Here is a 20,052-nt window from a genome sequence, read left to right on the forward strand (position 1 = left end):
TTGAATCAAAAAAAAAAAATGCAAATTTTCATGTTTCTATATACACCACCTTATATATTTATTATTAATTAAGTTATTCATGTATATTATTCTTTAAAATATACAAAGTATTAATATATGTAAAATTTTAAAAAATCTATTTTAAAAACGAAATCAAAAATTGAAAACAAAACAAATATAAAAATATAAATTCATACTTATTTATTTCATTTTTTTAATTAAATTATAAATAAATTAAATTTTTATTAAATGCATTGAAATGCATATAAACAAAAAATACAAAACAAAAAAAAATATAGTGATATGATAAAAATTGCAATATTAACATTGATTCCAGAGTGCCGCAAATGAAGAAAAAAAGAAACTAAATAGTGGAAGAAAGAAGTAGGATAAGACTGCTATCGCCATCTTTTAATCGAGAAAGACATGTTTCTAAAAATATATATATATTAATTATTAGTTAATATTAGTTAGTATATAATATATAGCTAATATATATAATATATTAACTATATTATAGTATATAGTTTATATAAATTTAACTATAGTATATAATAATACTATTATAATATAAAAATTATTTCATAATACGCATGGGAATTATTATTAATATTGTTACTATTATATTATTACATGATTTTGTTTTCAACAAAGGTTATATATTATCATTATTCTATTGTGTACATATTATGCAACGATTATTACGATGCGCAACAATGTCTTTTTAATCATTCTTCATATATTTTAATGATAAAATTTATTCTTTAACTTAAAGCTTGGTTCACAGTTTAATGATACGCATGCGTACATTAGTTATATTAATCGTGCAATTTAAAAAAGTGAGATTATATCTATTACAAACATATTATTTGCAGAAGTTAGAAAAAACAACAAACGAAAGAAAAGTGGGAAATATTTATATAATTTTTTAATTTAGTGTTAATTTTAATTTTAATTTTCTTGAAAAATGGATGATGAAGCTGAAACATATAAATTATGGCGAATAAGGAAAACAGTAATGCAATTATGTCATGATCGAGGTTATTTGGTTACACAAGATGAATTGGATCAAACTCTGGAACAATTTAAAGAACAATTTGGAGATAAACCAAGTGAAAAAAGACCGGCACGTAGTGATCTTATAGTTTTAGTTGCTCATAATGATGATCCAACAGATCAATTGTTTGTATTTTTTCCTGATGAACCAAAAATCGGTATTAAAACCATTAAAACTTATTGTCAACGTATGCAAGAAGAAAAAATTCATAGGTAATTTGTCATAATAAATGAATATTTATTTTTAATAATATAATAATTTAAAAATCATTAATTCTTGATAACTTTAAGTTTTTATTTTGTTTGTAGAGCTATTATTGTTGTACAGCAAGGGATGACACCATCTGCAAAACAATCATTGGTGGATATGGCACCAAAATATATATTAGAACAATTTTTAGAATCTGAATTACTTATTAATATTACAGAGCATGAATTAGTACCTGAACATATCGTACTTACACCAGATGAGAAAGAGGAATTACTTACTAGATATAAATTAAAAGAGAATCAATTAATGCGTATACAAGCTGGTGATCCAGTGGCACGTTATTTTGGTTTAAAACGTGGACAAGTTGTAAAAATTATTAGGCCCTCTGAAACTGCTGGAAGATATATTTCTTATAGACTTGTGTGTTAATATTTTCATATTAATACAATTTATTTCTAATGTTGTATTATTTTATAAGTAAAGATTAGATCATATAATTTTTATAATTATTATATAAAATAAAGAAACTATTAAAAATTTAAATATTAATTGAAATATTAAGAAAAAAATAAAAGTCATTTTTCACATAATATTTTATTATATTTGCATTTTGTAACTACATAATTAATAAGTATCAATTTATACATTAGGCAGTTAATAATGATTGATATTATATTTGCAATAATACATTTCTTTATAATATTTTAATTAGCTTATTAAACATAAAAAGTAGATGTAAGCAGTGTAATTTGATTACACCTTTAACAATATAATAAATAAAATAAATTGGTAAAACAAAATTTTGTTCAAACATATATATTTTATTACATTTTCATTATTATACATTTTTTGGTCCAGATGTATCATGATATATTGTTGTCTTATGACAACTCAATTCCAAATTTATTTAAGCAATTGTATACATATAGTAAAAGCAATATTTATAACAAGTATATTTTTTATATTGCTGTAATTATTACTGTTTTAAAAATTTTTCAACATTTAATATAAATGATTTAATATAGAATATTAAAAAACAAATATCGTATACAAAAAACAACATATAAACATAAAAAAAATAATCACAAACTTATTATACAATGAAAAAGAAAATAGACTTCCATAAAAGATATTCAATACAATAATAATTTTTTTTTAAGTACTAGGCAAGAAAATCTATATGCTATATATTTATAATATAAAGTGATTTTTCAGAGTTCTTGATAAGATTCAATTATTCTATATTTATAATCTTAATAACATTAACATTAACACAAAAAATAAAATACATGATCTTATGTTTTAAAGATTTTAAACTTAAATAATTAATGTCATATTTTTTTAAAAACTTTGTGAAAGGCGAACATTATATATTATTTATATTTTGTTACAAATTTTTAATTTTATCAATATAAAAATTATTTTTAAGGGGGAATCATATAAAGTATAACTAATTTTAAAAATTATTAACAATAAGAACTAACATATTAATAAGAGAAAAGTTTACAACAAGAACCATTTTGTAATATTAAAAACAAAGATTTTATATTTTTTAATATTTACTTTCTATTTTTATCTATTTAAATATAGTACATGCATAAGCATTTAAGATTACTTGCCTATATATTTTGCAAAGCAGTTACATGAGCTAAAATATATCACTTCTGAAGTATGAAATCTTAATTTAAAAAAATAATTATAGTAGATGGGCATAAGTAAATAATGCATGCAAGAGTAATTAATATAATATATTGTTATCAATAAAATGTAAACATAACGAATAATAATAATTACACAATAGGACTACATATTCTTATTGTTTACACGGAAATAAGAAAGCAAGAATATCGAAATAATTAGATAAAAAGAAATATTTAAAAAATATACATGAATTTCCGCACATTAACATCAATAAGTTTTAAAACAAAAACATTATACATACTATTCATTCAAAAGTGGTCTATTTTCATAGTATAGTTATTGTTAATCATATATATATATACACATAAATATTGCTTTTTATCAGAAAAATTAAATATAAATTTTTCATTATAAAAACATTAAAAAATGTGAGTTCAAATGATTTTTCCAAAAATTTATATATTTATTTTCATTCTATAATTTTTTCAGTTACTAATATTTCTTATATTACAAATAATGAATCAGTCGATTAGAAATGAATAAGTATGTATGACGTTTGTGTATAAAACTTGTTTTGTTCATTTTTCTTCATTATAAAATCTTTAGAAGAAAAAACAATTTTTCAAAAAATTGTTTCATAACATAAAGAGCAATGATAAAAATAAAATTTCCAATTATTTGCATATAATTGGAAAAATCAAAAAGCAAAACAGCTTATTTAAACTGCTGTTATTCCTTTGCTAATACTTGATAAAAAGATTTACCTCAGGAGATGCCAGAATAATTATTCCACATACAGTCTGAATAGTACAAGTCTATATGTATATGATACACAGCAAGTATATCTGATGTAATAATATCAGACGTATCTTAACCGCCGGAAGAATATTTTCTTCCACAAATATTTGTAAAAATATTCACAACATAGAGGCAGAATGTGGTGTGCATTTTATGCCAAAAGGCGACGCGTTATAATGCTATATATCTATATAAAGTTCTTTTGTATCTCGCATATGGATAGCTTACTAGGCTTTTTATCACCAAGGTCCCCGTACTTCAAACAACAAATTCGTATTAAAAAATACAACGTTTATGCCAGCCCGTTTATAAACCTGTTTTGAAATAATATGCATCTTTCTTCTTAATACGATCAATATTTTTCTTTACTGACGTATATAGGTAATATTATAAGTTTTACATATTACTCCATCAATGGACTACCAAGATATAGAAAACACCATTAAAATTTCATTTATTATATTTAAATATTGTAAATTTATCTCTTAGATCTATTTTCTACTTGAGTATTCATGAAAATTAAATTTAAGATAATTTAATGTGGTGCCTATTATACAATACCCACATCTATCAAACATGTTGAATAGCAGTATTAGTCCCAATGAAAAATTCCTCTAATAGATCCAATAACAAAAAAGCTACCCTGTTATATACTATATCAGGAACTCTACATTTGTTTATATAAATTACTAAATATGAAGAATTTTTTTCAATGAGACCAATAAAAAATATTGGCGATAATATTGATTTCATTTAAACAACTCTACGTCTAGACCACCAATACATCCTGGTAGCCCATTCAATAGGTGGAGTTTGTAAAATGTTGTTGATTAATTCTGCAGTAAGTCTGATCCTGTACGTGATAGTGGTGGGATAATGTGGCCGATGCCTTTGGCCTCTGTGTGCACAACATGAGGCCTAGAAAATATAATATTTTTTTTATAAAAATTATAAAAAAATAATATATTAATTAAAACTAATAATAACTAATAATATTTACCTAGGAGTGATATGGAGTAACATATGTAGAAGGAAACAGGCCTCGTCTATTACCAATTTCTCCATGCCACCAATGTTGATCTGTGCGATCAGTAACAGTAATTACATCACCTCGTTTGAATTCAAGTTCACCAGGTTCTTGAGGTTGGAAATCATATAATGCTTGCACTAAACACTGAAACAATATATAATCTTACATTATAAAATCAATAATTTTTTTTTATTTCATGCTTTGTTTATTATATAAAAGATAATTACTTCTTCTGGTACCATATCTCTCAGTTTAACATCTTGTGAACGAGATACAGATGCAGTACGGTGATATTCTACTAATTCATTAAGACTGTTAAATTTGACCACCCAGAGGAAAAATTTACCTTGAGCATCTCTTAATACTTTGAAATGTTGTACACCATCTGAACATCTATAAAAAATCATTAAGAATTTATTCAAATAATTCAATATAATATTTATATCAATAAAGTTTTAAAAATTTTTTATACTAACTTCACAGATAAAGAGAAATCACCAGGAGAACTTTCACTGATTCTAATAAGAAAGGCGCCTTCATGTTTGTTCATTAATAATCTTTCTGCATCTGCTCTAGTTATCCTTCCATAATACCAACTAAATAAAACAAATATAAAATACATTTAGATTAGATTCTATATATATACAATAATGTTTATAATAATGTTTACATGAATGTTTAATAAAAAAAATTTATAAAAATACCCACTCATGATTTTTCATCTCTATATAATTACTTGGAATGAGTCCTTCTCTGGAATCTAATTCAGCTCTGTACCAATTCATATCATCCTCCATATTCAGAATCTATAAAAAAAAATTATATACTTAATTATTTATTAATAATTTATTAATAAAAATTTTTATATACAAAGAAAATAAATTTTAATTTTTAATTTCTATTTTAATTATTATAATCTTTAATTTCTTTCTCAAAGTTATTTAAATTTTTGTTATAAAAAAAAATATACTCAGAAAAATCAAATATTTTTTTATTATTAATAATAAAACCATATGCATAAATTATATTTGTTTTTATTTAATTTTATAAAAACTAAGTAATGAATAAATTATTTATAAATATCTTTCAAATAACAATTTGTATTATGAATCATCAGATAACGGAAGAAAAAGCAAGAAAATTTATTATCATAAAAATATTAAATATTAAATTTTGTATTATGTATTTGTATAAAACAAATGTATAGGAATAAATGAATATTAAATGTGTGAATATATTTGTTAATTAATTAATAATATTAATATAATTTGTTTTTAATTATTAACAAAATAAGAAGATAATAATGATAATTAATTTATAAATTTGTATATTATCGCAAATATCCTCAAGACATATTATGTAGATTTACGATTGTAACGAAAGCAGTTCAGAAAGTTCGGGATCGGTAAGTTCTCTTTGATAAAAGTATCAGTGAATAAATATTAGTATTTTTATGATTTAGAGATAATTTTCACATTATTTTATATAATATACAAACCTTTAAGATTTGGCTTCTTCGAAAACTAAGCTCATCTTCGGCCGTCGCTGTAAAATCGTGCTTTGCTATCGCCTCCATTCTTCTTCCTCGTCCTCAAGAACAAGAACGAAAGAGAGGGAAAAAGAGAGGCAGTGTTATATCTAGTCCTTAAAGGCAACACCAGAATCAGCCTTTGTTTGTTAATGGAAAAACTTAAGACAGATATCAAATTATTTTATTTTATTTCTTTTAATAAAGACAAACTTGTTTGTTATATAGTATGTCTATTCCAACAAAAGACACGTAGTGCTCAACAACGCGCACACACACTGACCACTCGTGCTTTTTTTCTGTTCGTGCGATTTTCTGAATTAGTCTTTCGTTAGACTATCTTGATTAATGGCACATTAAATCATACATATTAAGTGTGACTATAATGCTTTTCATGAATACTTAATATCTTTTCAGTCACTTCTCCGTTGAACTGTCAAAATTGAAAATACGATCATGCACTCTCACGGTTGTCCATCGCTTGTCTTATCAGACATTACACTCGACTCTCCCACTGATCTGCTCACTGTGTTTCAGGCTGACAATGCGCACTGATCACTGCGCACCTCGACGTATGAATTCTGTTCACAGAATATAAATATGTTCAATTTATCTAGATATCAAGTGAATAATTACGAATTTGAAATTCAAGTTAAACGACCTGTTCACATTCGTTGCAAAATTTTGTATGCCATGAAAAGACGTGCACGATTCCGTGAAATGAAAAGTCCAGCGTACTACTTTTCTGTGGCGCAGGCGCGCGCATGCGTGTTTTAAGAATGCTGCGTCGACTGCTCCACCACCATTTTATATTTTATGAGATCGTCAGAATACATATCCATGTTGTGACTTGCAAAGATATTTGCATTTATGTATCATTTCAATTTTTTGATGAATATATTTTTATTCTTTTAATTTTTATTTAAAATTAAATTAAATGTTATGTATGTGTGTATTTTTATCTTACGATTTAAATAAAAATAAATAATTAAAATTGAAATGAAGATAAATTTGACATATTTCTTAACGATTAAATATTGGAAAATATTCTTTTTTAATATAAGAGATTTCTTACAAATAGTATAAATTTTCACAAATATTATAGAAGAATCAGAAATCAAGGTGAATAATAAGGTACTGCGCATTTTCCATTTTCTGTCATTTCCTGTTCTGTAGAGTAAATTGCGATTGAATAATGGATATCAAACATCTAATAATTACCAAATAAAAGTATTTTTCGCATTCGATTATTATAATTATTATCATAAATGTAATTTTGTAAGCAAAAAAATAAGAATTGATTTTATATTATTCAAATAGTTTATTATATAGAAATTTTGTGAATATAATTCATTTGTTAATATAGTTTAATTTTTGCATAAAAATTTTTATTAGAAATAGTTAAAAATAGAATATTGATTATATAATGAATAAATATTTTGCATTATAATCATTATTGTTGAACACATAAATTAATTATAAACAATAGTAAAAACAAATCAGTATTAAAAATTTTCTTATTGTTACAAACAATACAACACTTAAAAAATCTAAAAATCATAACCTACAAATCAAATTATATAGGAAATAATTGTATATTTTGACAAAATTCACATACTGAAAATTACTGTTCGATTTATATATAATATATAAGATATATCTCGTTACGTTTTCACTTTATCTATATACATTCAACTAAGCAACGGATCAATGCATCCAATTATTATTATCTCTGCTGAGGGCAAATTTGTTTTGAAAACATATAAAAAAAATAAAAAATATAATCATGAAGATATTTGATTCAGTTTGATTGTTTATTATAGTAGAAGTGATTAATGCAAAGAAAAATTTGTTTAACTATACTAATCAATAATTCTTCGTTATATATAGATATCGTTAAGTGGTTTAATAAAGCTTACTTTATTAATGATGTTAAAAAAGTGTTATGAAGATTTTATTATTTATTTCTTTTTCAATAAAAATTTGAAAAGAATCATTTAGAAAAAAGCAAAATTTCATCTTAAAAATTATGAACAAAATCATTTTCAAAATTTATATATATAAAAAATTCAATAATTCAATTCAATTTTCGATTGCATTTATAAAGCGATAAAAATATATATATTTTTTTTTTCTCAAAACAATCATAGCAAATACATATAATCAAATCAAAATTTCCTGTAAATTTTCTGTAAATTCTTGTCAAGAACAGTTTGTCACGCGAATAATGTCAACTCGTTACTGTATACCAAACTCTTATGTAAGACTCGTCATGCGAATATATTTGTTTATTTAGGTTATTGCTTAGTTGTTTGTAAGGACTGATGTTTTTAGGAAAGTAATCACACTCATGCGCAACGATATACATGGTTGTGCGCGTTAGCGCGGAAATTGAATTACCTTTGTGCGACTGCAACGATGAAAGCGAGGCCGGATTGTACCATCTTGCAAACGGTCTTCCAATTAAACGTAGCTACCAAGTGCAATTTACACGTCGAGGGATCTTGATGGTAATATTTCCATTAATTTTGTTCTAGATAATACGCATCATCGATCATTAAAAAGATATCTTTCATTAAAAAGGTAAAAAGAATTACTAATAGTTAATAATGATAGGTTAATAATTTATCTATATTAATATTGATATTAATAATTTAAAAAATAATTGAGAAATAGATTATAACATAGAATATAAATATTAAAAGTTAATTTTTTTTTTAGTGCAATAAAAAAATGAAATATATTTTCAATATATTAAAATTTATTGATCAAAATTAATTTTAAAGAATTATTTTGTGTATAACCTAATGGAATAAAAAGAATGAAAAGTTATTGTGTTAAATTGTCTGAAAACTGTTTTGTAATTTAAAACAAATTAATGTTTAATCGGAATTAAAAATAAAAAATTGCTGGTGCAAAGGAAAATTTTGTGTTTGAGGAATAAAAACAAATAATTAAGATTATATTTATTCAATTGAATTTTGGGCTGTAGCAGCGTGATCAGAATTTTTATGGAAAGGCAGTGGCAAATTCATGAATACGCGCGCGTTCGCTTCCTGTTCAAGATTTACGGGCATCACAAATGCATGCTTCCGCCCACATTCAATGAAAGTTTCCAAGACATTCGCACGCCATTTAATCAAGCTAGTCCTAGCCTTTATTTCCAATAACGAACGTGATTTCGTTTTGCTTGTTTCTTTATAATAATAAGTTCTTTTGTAAAACAAAGTAAGGTACGTTAAAAAATCATACATCAAATAACATGTATAAGGAAAATTGAGAAGATCAATTTTATTATAATTCTAAAATTAATTATTTTATTATTATTCTAATAATTTATTATATTTGAAATTTAATTTATAATTTATATGAAATTGATTATACAATAAGCTTTTAGATGATTAAATTGTCAAATTTTTAATTAATCTTTTTAAGCAGATTACAAATTACACATATGATGTGAATTTAAAGTAATCTTTTATAATAAAAAATTTCACATTGAATCAAGGATAGAAATAAAAAGATTTTGCATAGGAAAGGTTTCTAATGCGAAAAGTATAAATTGTATATGTTAAAATCCGATTAATAGAATTTAAATAATATTCAAACTTTTATTAAGGTTTCCGGTGATTTTAAAAAATTATTTTATTAATTTTAATAAATAATCTTTAATTTGCCATTTTCATTATAATCATTATATTATCTAATAAAGATTGATATATTAAATAAGCGAGCTTATTAAAGAACAATTAAATCAACTAATTGTGATATTGTGCAGTTAAATAAATTTCATCTATATTAAAGATCATATTAATTAATAAATTAAGAAAAATCAATAATAAATATTTTAATTATATTTATTTAAGATAGATGATTTTTAATATTTCATTCTCATAGAAAGAATAAGTCTTTAAATTGTCGAATTAACCTTGAATTCAAAATCATTCGCATGATCCTAGCTGTTTCTCGAAGAATACAAGCTGCAAACAAGAGAACGAAAGGATTAGAAGAAGAAAAGGACTCTTCGAAAACAAGATTAAAGACAAGCATGGTAAAAAAGACGAGTAGAGAAATGAAATGAGATAAGAAACATAAAAAGAAATAAAAAATAAGTAGAAAAAATGAAGAATAAGAAAGGTTTGTTCATATTTGAGGACGAGCTTTAGTGAAAATGCAATTTCGGTTCTTGTCTGAAGACGATGCTACCATAGCTCATCTTCCTGTGTTCGTATCCCCCTTTAACAATGTTGAAGACATAGGCTCTCGTGCACACAGAAGTTCTTCTCTCCGGCATGTTCCAGGAGATGAAAGGCTCCCGTACCTATCAAAGGGAAAGGGAAGAGAGGTAAAGGCCCCACCCGACAATGGCCCTGAGCTCCAAGGTTTTCAGCCTCGACGTCCAGGTCTCCGAGGTCCAGTCGTGTGATTTCAACCGACTCGTCAAGCAATTCGGATTTTTTTATATTAGAGCAATACTATGATTGCCTTGATCTTGATCAAACTAGTCTTTATTGAATTTTTTGAGAAAAATTTAAAAAATTGATAAGTTTTCTTTTATTTTATAGATGATCGTGTTAAAAAAATTTGCTAAATTTTGTGGATTTTCTATGTTTTTATATAATAAGACAAAAAGGAAAAAAACGTTAGTAGTTTATTCACGGTGAAACGTTTCATCTTTTAACCTATTACGAAACGAAGAAAGAAGGCGGTTCTAAATTTACATTGGTTCATTTTGCATCCTCGTCCACGAGGTGAACGCGCTTTCTGATCAGCGACGTTGATGAAAAAACATTTTCACAATGAAAATATCAGAAAGATATAAGAATAAGATTAAATTTTCTACAAGATGTTTGAGCGCATGTCAATGATTTACCATTTTTGATCGATTACTAGCTATGAGAATAAGAGGGCATATAATATATCTGTTTTACTTTATATTATTATACACGATGAAGAATTTTCAAAAATGCATTTTATATTAATAAAATTAAAGTGCATTTAAATAATTTAAATATTTTATTTATATTTTATAATATTGAATATTTTATAATGGGATACTAAAAATAAAAGAATATTATAAAAATTTCAATTATTAAATTTTTTAAAAAGTTTACGAAATTGTGGAATGGAATCCAGTCACATATTCAATAGTTTAACTGCGAGCGCTAACCAGACATAATAAGGCATTTGTATGTTCGTCGTGTTTTTGATATTGAAGGTCCTGTTCTTTTAGCTATTCTTTTAAAAAAAAATTGAAAATGACAATAAAATCGTTAAGTATAATTTGTATTTTTTTTTCTAATATTTATTATATTTTATTATTTATATTTATTAATTAAAACTAAACTAGAATAATATAATCTTTATTTTATAACAATTATTTTATAAGCATCAGTATAAAAAAACATTAAATTTAAACTAATGAAACATTAAATTTCAACTAAAAATAAAATTGAAATTAAAAATAGATGCGCACTTTAATGGATTGAAAAAATATCTTTTTAAATGTATTCCAATGAATCAATTAATATTTATTATATGTAAGATGAAAGTATGAAAGTATTGAGTATACGTCAAAGATAGAAAGAGCAAGAAAAAAAAGAAAAAAAAAAAAAAAAAAAGTTCATAAACCAATCGATGAAAATGATACTGTAAATCCGCGTCAAGATCATAGCTGACGTCATCCTCTGACGCACCATCATCTGACACACACTACATGTTACATTGTCCATCGAACGTTCTATTGGTAAATATTGTTATCATTTCGTAATTATCAATATTCATCATTTTAAATATCAAGTCATCAATTATTTATATTTATAATTACACTATTTAAAATTAGAAAATTGATTGTTCAATCAAATAACAAAAAATATTAAAGGTCAAAAAATTTAAAATCTGATAAAAAATGTATTTTATATTTTTTCAAGTCTTTTATATTTTTATATTAAATATGACATAATTTTATTATGTCTTATTTATCATATTATATAAAATATGTAACATATAACAACAATAATAATAAATATATATATTTATATGTTCTATTTTTTTAATAGTCTATTAAAATTTTATATAGAAATATATAAAAATATTAGTTTAATAATTTATTTTAACAATTTTAATTTGCAAATAAAATTTAATAACATAAAATAATAAAATTTATATCAATTAAAGAATAGAAGTTTAATTATCGATCATTTATTATAGAAATTCGACTTTTGGTAAGTGCTGCCATCTTTGCAAGTTAATATTTCCGGTAATGTAGAAAACTGTATATTACAGTAGACGATGAATAACTTAGATCCCATATGAAAATGAATAGAATATCTCGTGTTTGCGGGCTCTGTAACAGAGTAACAGGTGTTTTTGTTATTGGAGGGAAGTTCGGATAGTTAGTTACGCATCGATGATTTCTACCTTCAATTTGAACGCTGTCTTTTCATTGTCAAAAATGTATTTAACAAACTGATACATTTATATTATATGTGTAGTATATTTAATTTTACAAGAGAATAAATACGATTTTTCAATGTGATTATAAAAAGTTATATAAAAAATTATTATATATTTCAACAAAATTTTAAAATAGTTACGATTAAAGTGAAGTTCCAATCGCATTGATATATTCGATTCATAAAAAAATAGTTTTAAATCTAAATTAGGTTATCTTTTACTTTATGCTTATAGAAAACTATAAATTCTGTTAATAATATATAAAAAAATTTTTAAATTGAACGCTAACTTAAAAGCTTTGAAGTATAATTCCATTTCATTTTCGTGAAAGAAGAGTTAGGTTATCTTCGAGAAACTAAAAAAAATTTCAAGAGTTTTTTTACTTTAATCGTTCTGTGATTTGATAATATTCTATAAAAATATGTAGTAAGATTATAGAATATGTATAGTAAGAATATGTAATAAGATTTTCCATAAAACTTTGTTTTATGGAAAATTTTTTTATAAAAATAATAGAAGTAAAAGCGACAGGTGTGCTTCATATAGACATATAAGTAATAAGAAGATAATATTTAAGTGTAGAGAAGGAACAGCATTTGCGAACATAAGAGTGTGAGTGATCACGTCCTGCACTTTCCTAAGCACCTGCGGAGCCAGAATGGATCCGGCAGGTGCAAAAAGGATACGGGAAACCCTAAAGAACTTTATGCAATTCTCGCTGAACAGGTAAGATAATATTGCTAAAATCATATTTATTATTTTATTATTTATTATAATAAGATATTTTATTATTTATTATAATAAGATTGATTGAAGAAAATTTAATAATTTTGAATCTAAAAAAAAATTGATCAATTCCTTAAATTAGTTCAAATATATTATATAAATAATCATTTTCACCATTTCTTATTAATTAATTTTTTTTATATTTTTTAATGTATTACAATAAAATTATATATTTTTAAAAGAATTTAAGGAAAAATATTATTCCTCTTAGAGTTTGGTTATATATTGCATAGCATATTCCTAGGAAAAGCGTTCAAAAAAGCAAGCGGTAAAGTTCAAAGTGTAGAGGTTTTAAATGTTTAAAGAGAGCTTTTGCTATAGAACGCGATGATTTTCCTACCATTTTCCGGGTAACTTTTACGTCAGCCTTTATCACCGGAAAAAAACTCGTTAGCTTGGCGCGTCCTAGCTGGCCTGCTTCCAGAACAAGCCGCCAGAGGTCCGGCGTTACGTGCGAACCGAGGCCATACCGATGAATCTGGTGACGTAAGAGAATAAAACCATCATAAAGGCTTGCTGGTTCATTAGCGCAAACCGCGGAGCATGGCATCCTTGTAGAGAGAGCGAGATTATAATCCATAGTCTGATCTCAGTATATCCACTGATACGTATGTACGTAAGTACGTACTTACTTACGTGTGCTGCGTTGGCACAGAACTATGATAGTCTACGAAGGAACAGTAATACGGTGAAACATTTACGATCACAAAAAGTTATCAAACTTATTTACTTAATATTTTTATATATTTCAGAAATAATTTTATAGAAATAACGATAGATTATAAAGAAAAATCGATTAAAAAAGAAAATTAAATATAAAATCTTATATATATTAATAAATATTTAAAAAATTAGTTTCGTTTTAATGCGCATGCGCATTGATGTAGAATTTTTGTTATTGTAAGAAAGTTTCGATATAATATAGAAATTAAATATTCCACACTAAATCTTTTTTTAATAATTACTACTATTTAGTACGTATATACATAATATTTTGTATTGTATGTATGTTATAAGTGGAATATATTTTCGTATATCTTGATATTTTTATATTCTTTAAATGTTTGTTATATATGATTACAATTGCTACAAATATTTATTTTTTTAAATACATTTTGTTTTGTATTATCATGCAAAATGTAATCCTTTAGTTGTCTTCAATGCTGCAGCAAAACTCAACAATAATGAGAGATAATATACTTGACTTCCACTCGAAGAGGTCGGGTAGATAAGAGAAGAGTGAACCTGCAAAATTGACTTTCGTAATTACCGACCGAGATTGACAATATCCAAGGTAGTATTCAAATCACTATAAGTCAAATCTATAACTATAGATTAATCGGATATGATAAAGTTTACAATTTGTACGTAAAAAGTAAAAAGAAATGATTTGACTGAACTCATTCGTTTAGCGATTCGTCAATTACCATGTTAATTTTTTTATATTTCATTCAATTTTATCATTACATTAATTGCTTCACAAATTTTTATATTTTGATCCTGACTCTTTTTATTTTTAAATTTGACGATCAATATATCAATAGTGCATTTAATTTCCTTTTAATTTTAAACATAATTTTAAACATATTAATATTATTGCATGGATTTAATTATATAATATATATTTTTATTATTTTCTTATTATTGCATTTAGAAAGTTAAATGAAACTTTTAAAATGTGACAGAAAATTATCTATGTAATTATCTATAATTAGTATATATAGTTTCTGCCATAAATTTTCAATTAAATTTTAAAATATATACTTATGTAATTTCTTTCTTGAAAGTGGAAAAATATATTTGTTGAGAAATTTGTGAATGAAACATAATAGTGATATTTGAAATAACCTATAGCATGTGTCGATAATGATTCATATCCATCATTGCGTAAAATGACGTCAACTGACGTGTAAGAATTATGTATTATGTAAAAAGTCTAAAAGACCGTAATTGTAATTGCCTGCATAAAATGTATATAATTAAAACTTTCTTTTGAAACTAAGCTATTTAATTATATAAAAACATGAATTTTTTATTGGTCGAAAAGTATATATCGAATACAAGAAAATGTTATTAGAAAATATCTTACAATTACATTTTAATTTTCAATATTAACTTGAATATCAATTAGAAAAATAGAAAATACAACATAAGAAATCTTAAGTGATATTAGCTTCTTCCTATTTTCATGAACAGAACTATGAATCTTGAAAGAAAATACACTATTATGCAATTAAAATTTTTAATAGAACTTCCATACATGAATCTTCACGTATGTTTCCTTTGTTGCACTTAACTTTGTTTGCTCAACCCCCTTTCCACGGTGAATTTTTTCAGACGGCTGCACCGAATACCGCATCCCTCAAGGGGTTAATTTTATTTCGGCTATTTGGGCAACATGCGAATCGAAGACGTTCATCACAAAGGAATCTGTCATCAGGACACACGATAATAGTACATACGTCGACACATGTCGTCGAAAGAGTTCAGTGTCAAACGTCAGCGATTTGTTTTCATGATGTATGGAACGATATGGTTGCACAACGTCGATTTATCGCTGACGAATGTTATTGGTGACTCGTGATCAGCATGAAGGCAATATCTTCACGGACGAGTCGTCGAGATGTCGAGCGAGCCGATTTTAAAAATCAATTCATCTCCACGCGCCTGCGGATAACGCAGTTGATGTCCAGCTTTTAATACGTTGTTAAGATTGGTATTGAAATGGAATGATCGTGTTTCAAGTGTGGACAAAATAGGAAAGTACAAAGTAGGGGTAAAAGATCATATTTAATAATTAATTACATTGGCAATTTATATCATTGCTGGTAATTAATAGAATGTTAGTTAAAGTATTCACTCTGATCACTGTTATTGAATTATTATTATCAAAAACAATATAGAATTTGATAATAAATAATTATAAAAAAATAATAAAATAAATAAAATATTAAAATGTTAGAATAATGTAACATTAAAAACAAAGAATTAATACTATGTACAGATGAAAAAAGATATTTTAATATTGAAATTAAAAGTAATTTAAATAAAGATAAATATATTTTGAAATATATGAATTCAAATTATCTATATTCATTGCTATATTCAATGATAGTAAACTTGCTGATGAAACAATCACTTTTTCAAATAGATAATCAAAAACGTATTTATAAGTATGAATTGTTTTTAAAATTGATTGTTTGTTACTAAGAAAAATAAATTATTTCTATCATTATAATGAATATTATTAAATACTTTTAGGTGTTGGAAACATATTAACGAACCAATCGAGAACGTGTTATCTTATCATCGCTACAGTCTAACTTCTCCCAAATGCGTAATTCTAGTATATAAAAGATAACATTTCGCCTCGTGGTCAATGAGATTTTATTTGAAATCTTACTTGTTCGCTTGTAGAGAAATCAGAATCCGGAATACGAGATATGCAACTTGATCTTATGCTCATCTCAATTTCAGTCTCTCTTCTGGGCAAACATCGCTTCTTGACTATCTTGCAATCTTGCTTAACGAGTTCTAACCAATGATTCAGACATTCATCCACACTGCGTTTAGATTGTAGTATATTTTTACATTATGTATCATTAATCATTAAATCAATGATTCGAGTTATAATTGAATTTTTCAATTTTGATAAACATAAATAATAAATACATTACATTGATCTCAAAATTTTTATATTTACTAATATGATGGAATATTGTAAGTAGTAGTGGTGCATTGGAATATTATTACATAAAAATTTTGATGAATAAGCATATTAAAGATTAAAAATCTTTCTAATTTTATATTTTATTTATATAAACAAATGAATATTCGAATGCATTGAATATAAAAAATATATATTTGCCAGATGAATCATCATGAATCTAAAATCATTTTTTTTTTACTATCATAAAAATTAAATTATTTTAAACGAAACAAATATTTATATTTTAATATCATTGTTATATTATGTATATTACGCTCAAATTTCACAAATGCTTTCGATCTTTATTCTAAAAAAATTTCTAAAAAAAATACATATATAGCTATTATATTATAAATGAAACTCAATATTCAATGTTTTCAGATTTTGAATGGAATTAAATAACGATTGCATGAATATTTAAGAAGAGGATAAACGATTAGATAATTATAATGATTATAGTAACTATTATACAATCATGAAAATAATGTTATAAATATTTTATAATATTTTATTTTTTTGAATCTTTTTGTTCCAATTTTTAAATTGGATTATCTAACAATAATATTTATTTAGTTATTTAATTTCTAACTTTATAAATCATTATATTTAAATTATTGCTAAATTTAATTTTTTATAAATTTTTAAATTGCATTTTAGTTTAATATAATCTTAATATTTCTAAGCTCTTTTCTTTTTTTTTTTTAGTTTTTTTTACCACACACTTCAATATTCACCTATTCATATTGGGATCAACCGAGTTTCATCTCGTAAAAGTGCATGGACAATTAACATCGCATCCATTCACGTAAGCACGATGGCATTACGGCAAGGAAAAAAAATAAGCGTCCATTCATGAAAACTCTTATCTACATGCATACCGATAACTAACCCTAGTTCATTCACACGTTGCTTGAAACAGCTTGCATTTATTACTATTATTTTTTTCTTTATCTAAGAAAAATTAAATTTAATAAAAATTTACTTAATTTTTATTTAATTTTTTTTTTATAGAATCAAGAATTTTCATTTCACTATCAATTCTTATTCTTCAATTAAATATATCTTAATTCAATTTATCAAATATAATTCAGAAAATCAGGATTTATTTTAAATTTTTATTTTATATTCTTGTTAATCCACGAACATTTCATTCATCTAGAAATTCTTTGGAGAAACAAGTTACATTATCGAAACAGAAGAACATCATCGAATCCCATCACGTGCAGACGCATTGCAATACAGGCCAGGTTCGAGGCACTGTGCAGGATATGTGACGCAAATCGAATGCATGCCGTTCTGTTTACATACATACGAGATAAGAGTTTGTCCTGGGTCAAGGCTGCACGCAGTTTGATAATCCAATTCAGATAACGGGAATGTTGTATGTAGCTGGTGGACCTTGAGTATATTATATATATACATGTATGTATCACGACTGAGCTACGAGAGAGAAGAGAAACATCCTAAAGAGAATACACGAATGAACGCAAGGCGTTCTCAGTGACTCATTTCACGAGCAATTTGTCAAATCATCTGCCCCTTCTATCCCCTCAAGACCCGCTCTCGTTCCCTCTCCTCCGGGCGGAAAGACTCACGTTTATCGTGAATAGTACGCCTAACGTGCGCACGTGACATTTCGAGTATCTCGAATTAAACTGTAAACATCGTAGTACGCGTCGGTTGAAGCCCAGCCACGCGGACGGTGTCAATGATCCTACTATTTATTGGATCGTTGCTTACGCACGCCGTCGCTGTATACATGTATGTGTGTATGTGCGGGCATCTCTTTCCTTGTCTCACTTTCGTCAGCCGTGACCTCGTCAGTTATTTCGTCTGTCTGCCTCTTTATCTTCTGAATCTCCTTGCGAGACCCAATTTTCGAAAGCTTTCATTGAGATATATCACAATGAATGATACATTACGGAAGGACGGTTTTGTTTTGTTTTATGATCTATGGGATGTCTGGAAATTTAACCCTGTTATGTGTTAGGCGTTTTTGATGTTATGATACTGTCAAAACCAGATATTATAGAATATATTGAATTATCTCTATTTCAAACTAAGAGATTTCACGTTTTAGTGCATGATTTCTATAGTTTTAGAGGAATTTATTGATAAGTATTATAAAAAAATAGGATTCTTATAGTAAAATATTAAATTAAAGGTGAAATTTTCAATTATAATTGAATATTGCAATGTGGAATTCATTTGTTTTCTTAATAAAAGATCATACAAAGATCTTATACAATATTACTATTATTATTATTAAAACAAATCATACTATTAAAGAGTATCAGAGCTTTGTATTCTTTGCAAATCTGATAGAGATTAGAAAATTCTTCTTTAAATAATCATGATGCAAATGTATCAATATTAATCAGCTGATTTTATAATCCCTTCTGGATTCTTTCCAACAACTGTACATGCTTTTCAACGTTCCATCTCGCCACTCTCCATCTCTACCGATTCTCCGTCACGATTCATAGGGGTATAGGTAAACGACATCCGCGTCCGAGTGGGCACGTGCGTGTGCTTTCTGCGTTCGCGTGTCCCGTAGTTTGTGTCGTTGACTGAGGGTGGTGGTGATCGTAGTGGTAGTGGCGAAAAGGGGGAAAAGGGTGACGGAGGAGGGAGAGCAAGCACGTGTGAGGACGTAGTACGATTTACTCGCAGATCGGTGGAACGTCTTCCTCATTCCCTCCCTCGCCCTCTTTCTCGTCGATGGGCTGTCTTTCTTTCTCTTGCACCCCTTCCCTCTATCGCGTACTTCTCTTCCTCATTCTCCTCCTCTTCGTCGTTCCTCCTCCTCCTCCACCTCTTCCACCACCTCCTCCTCC

General features: G+C 26.0%; 2 protein-coding genes and 2 long non-coding RNA genes across 7 annotated transcripts in view; 3 read left to right on the top strand and 1 right to left on the bottom strand.

The window, feature by feature from the left end:
• The first annotated feature begins 778 nt into the window (after positions 1 to 778).
• LOC102674170 (DNA-directed RNA polymerases I, II, and III subunit RPABC1) lies at positions 779 to 2,062 on the top strand. The gene is made up of 2 exons (XM_006616154.2): positions 779 to 1,269; positions 1,366 to 2,062. The coding sequence occupies exons 1-2, from the start codon at positions 968 to 970 to the stop codon at positions 1,694 to 1,696; spliced, it is 633 nt and encodes a 210-aa protein (XP_006616217.1). The 5' UTR covers positions 779 to 967; the 3' UTR covers positions 1,697 to 2,062.
• A 934-nt stretch (positions 2,063 to 2,996) lies between these two features.
• Positions 2,997 to 7,075, bottom strand: LOC102674033 (protein enhancer of sevenless 2B). 2 transcript variants are annotated; one of them, XM_006616153.2, is made up of 7 exons: positions 6,926 to 7,001; positions 6,235 to 6,845; positions 5,445 to 5,542; positions 5,213 to 5,332; positions 4,964 to 5,129; positions 4,707 to 4,880; positions 2,997 to 4,624 (listed from the first exon to the last, which is right to left on the bottom strand). In XM_006616153.2, the coding sequence occupies exons 2-6, from the start codon at positions 6,310 to 6,312 to the stop codon at positions 4,707 to 4,709; spliced, it is 636 nt and encodes a 211-aa protein (XP_006616216.1). In that variant the 5' UTR covers positions 6,313 to 6,845; positions 6,926 to 7,001; the 3' UTR covers positions 2,997 to 4,624. The 2 variants fall into 2 exon arrangements, with proteins under 2 accessions (XP_006616216.1, XP_031366527.1); XM_031510667.1 differs by having other exon boundaries at positions 6,235 to 7,075.
• Positions 7,075 to 11,053, top strand: LOC116185683. 3 transcript variants are annotated; one of them, XR_004150552.1, is made up of 3 exons: positions 7,075 to 7,398; positions 8,599 to 8,774; positions 10,224 to 11,053. It is a non-coding gene; the product is annotated as an uncharacterized LOC116185683 (long non-coding RNA). The 3 variants fall into 3 exon arrangements; XR_004150554.1 differs by having other exon boundaries at positions 7,104 to 7,386; XR_004150553.1 differs by lacking the exon at positions 7,075 to 7,398 and adding an exon at positions 8,267 to 8,524.
• Positions 11,054 to 17,854: 6,801 nt separating this feature from the next.
• LOC116185685 overlaps positions 17,855 to 20,052 on the top strand; it is a 4,258-nt gene continuing 2,060 nt past the window's right edge. The window contains exons 1-2 of the long non-coding RNA XR_004150556.1: positions 17,855 to 18,020; positions 18,375 to 18,462. This is a non-coding gene — a long non-coding RNA (uncharacterized LOC116185685). The remainder of the gene's footprint in view (positions 18,021 to 18,374; positions 18,463 to 20,052) is intronic.

The sequence above is a fragment of the Apis dorsata genome, unplaced genomic scaffold (assembly GCF_000469605.1).
Source record: "Apis dorsata unplaced genomic scaffold, Apis dorsata 1.3 scaffold_251, whole genome shotgun sequence".
Taxonomy (NCBI): Eukaryota; Metazoa; Arthropoda; class Insecta; order Hymenoptera; family Apidae; genus Apis; species Apis dorsata.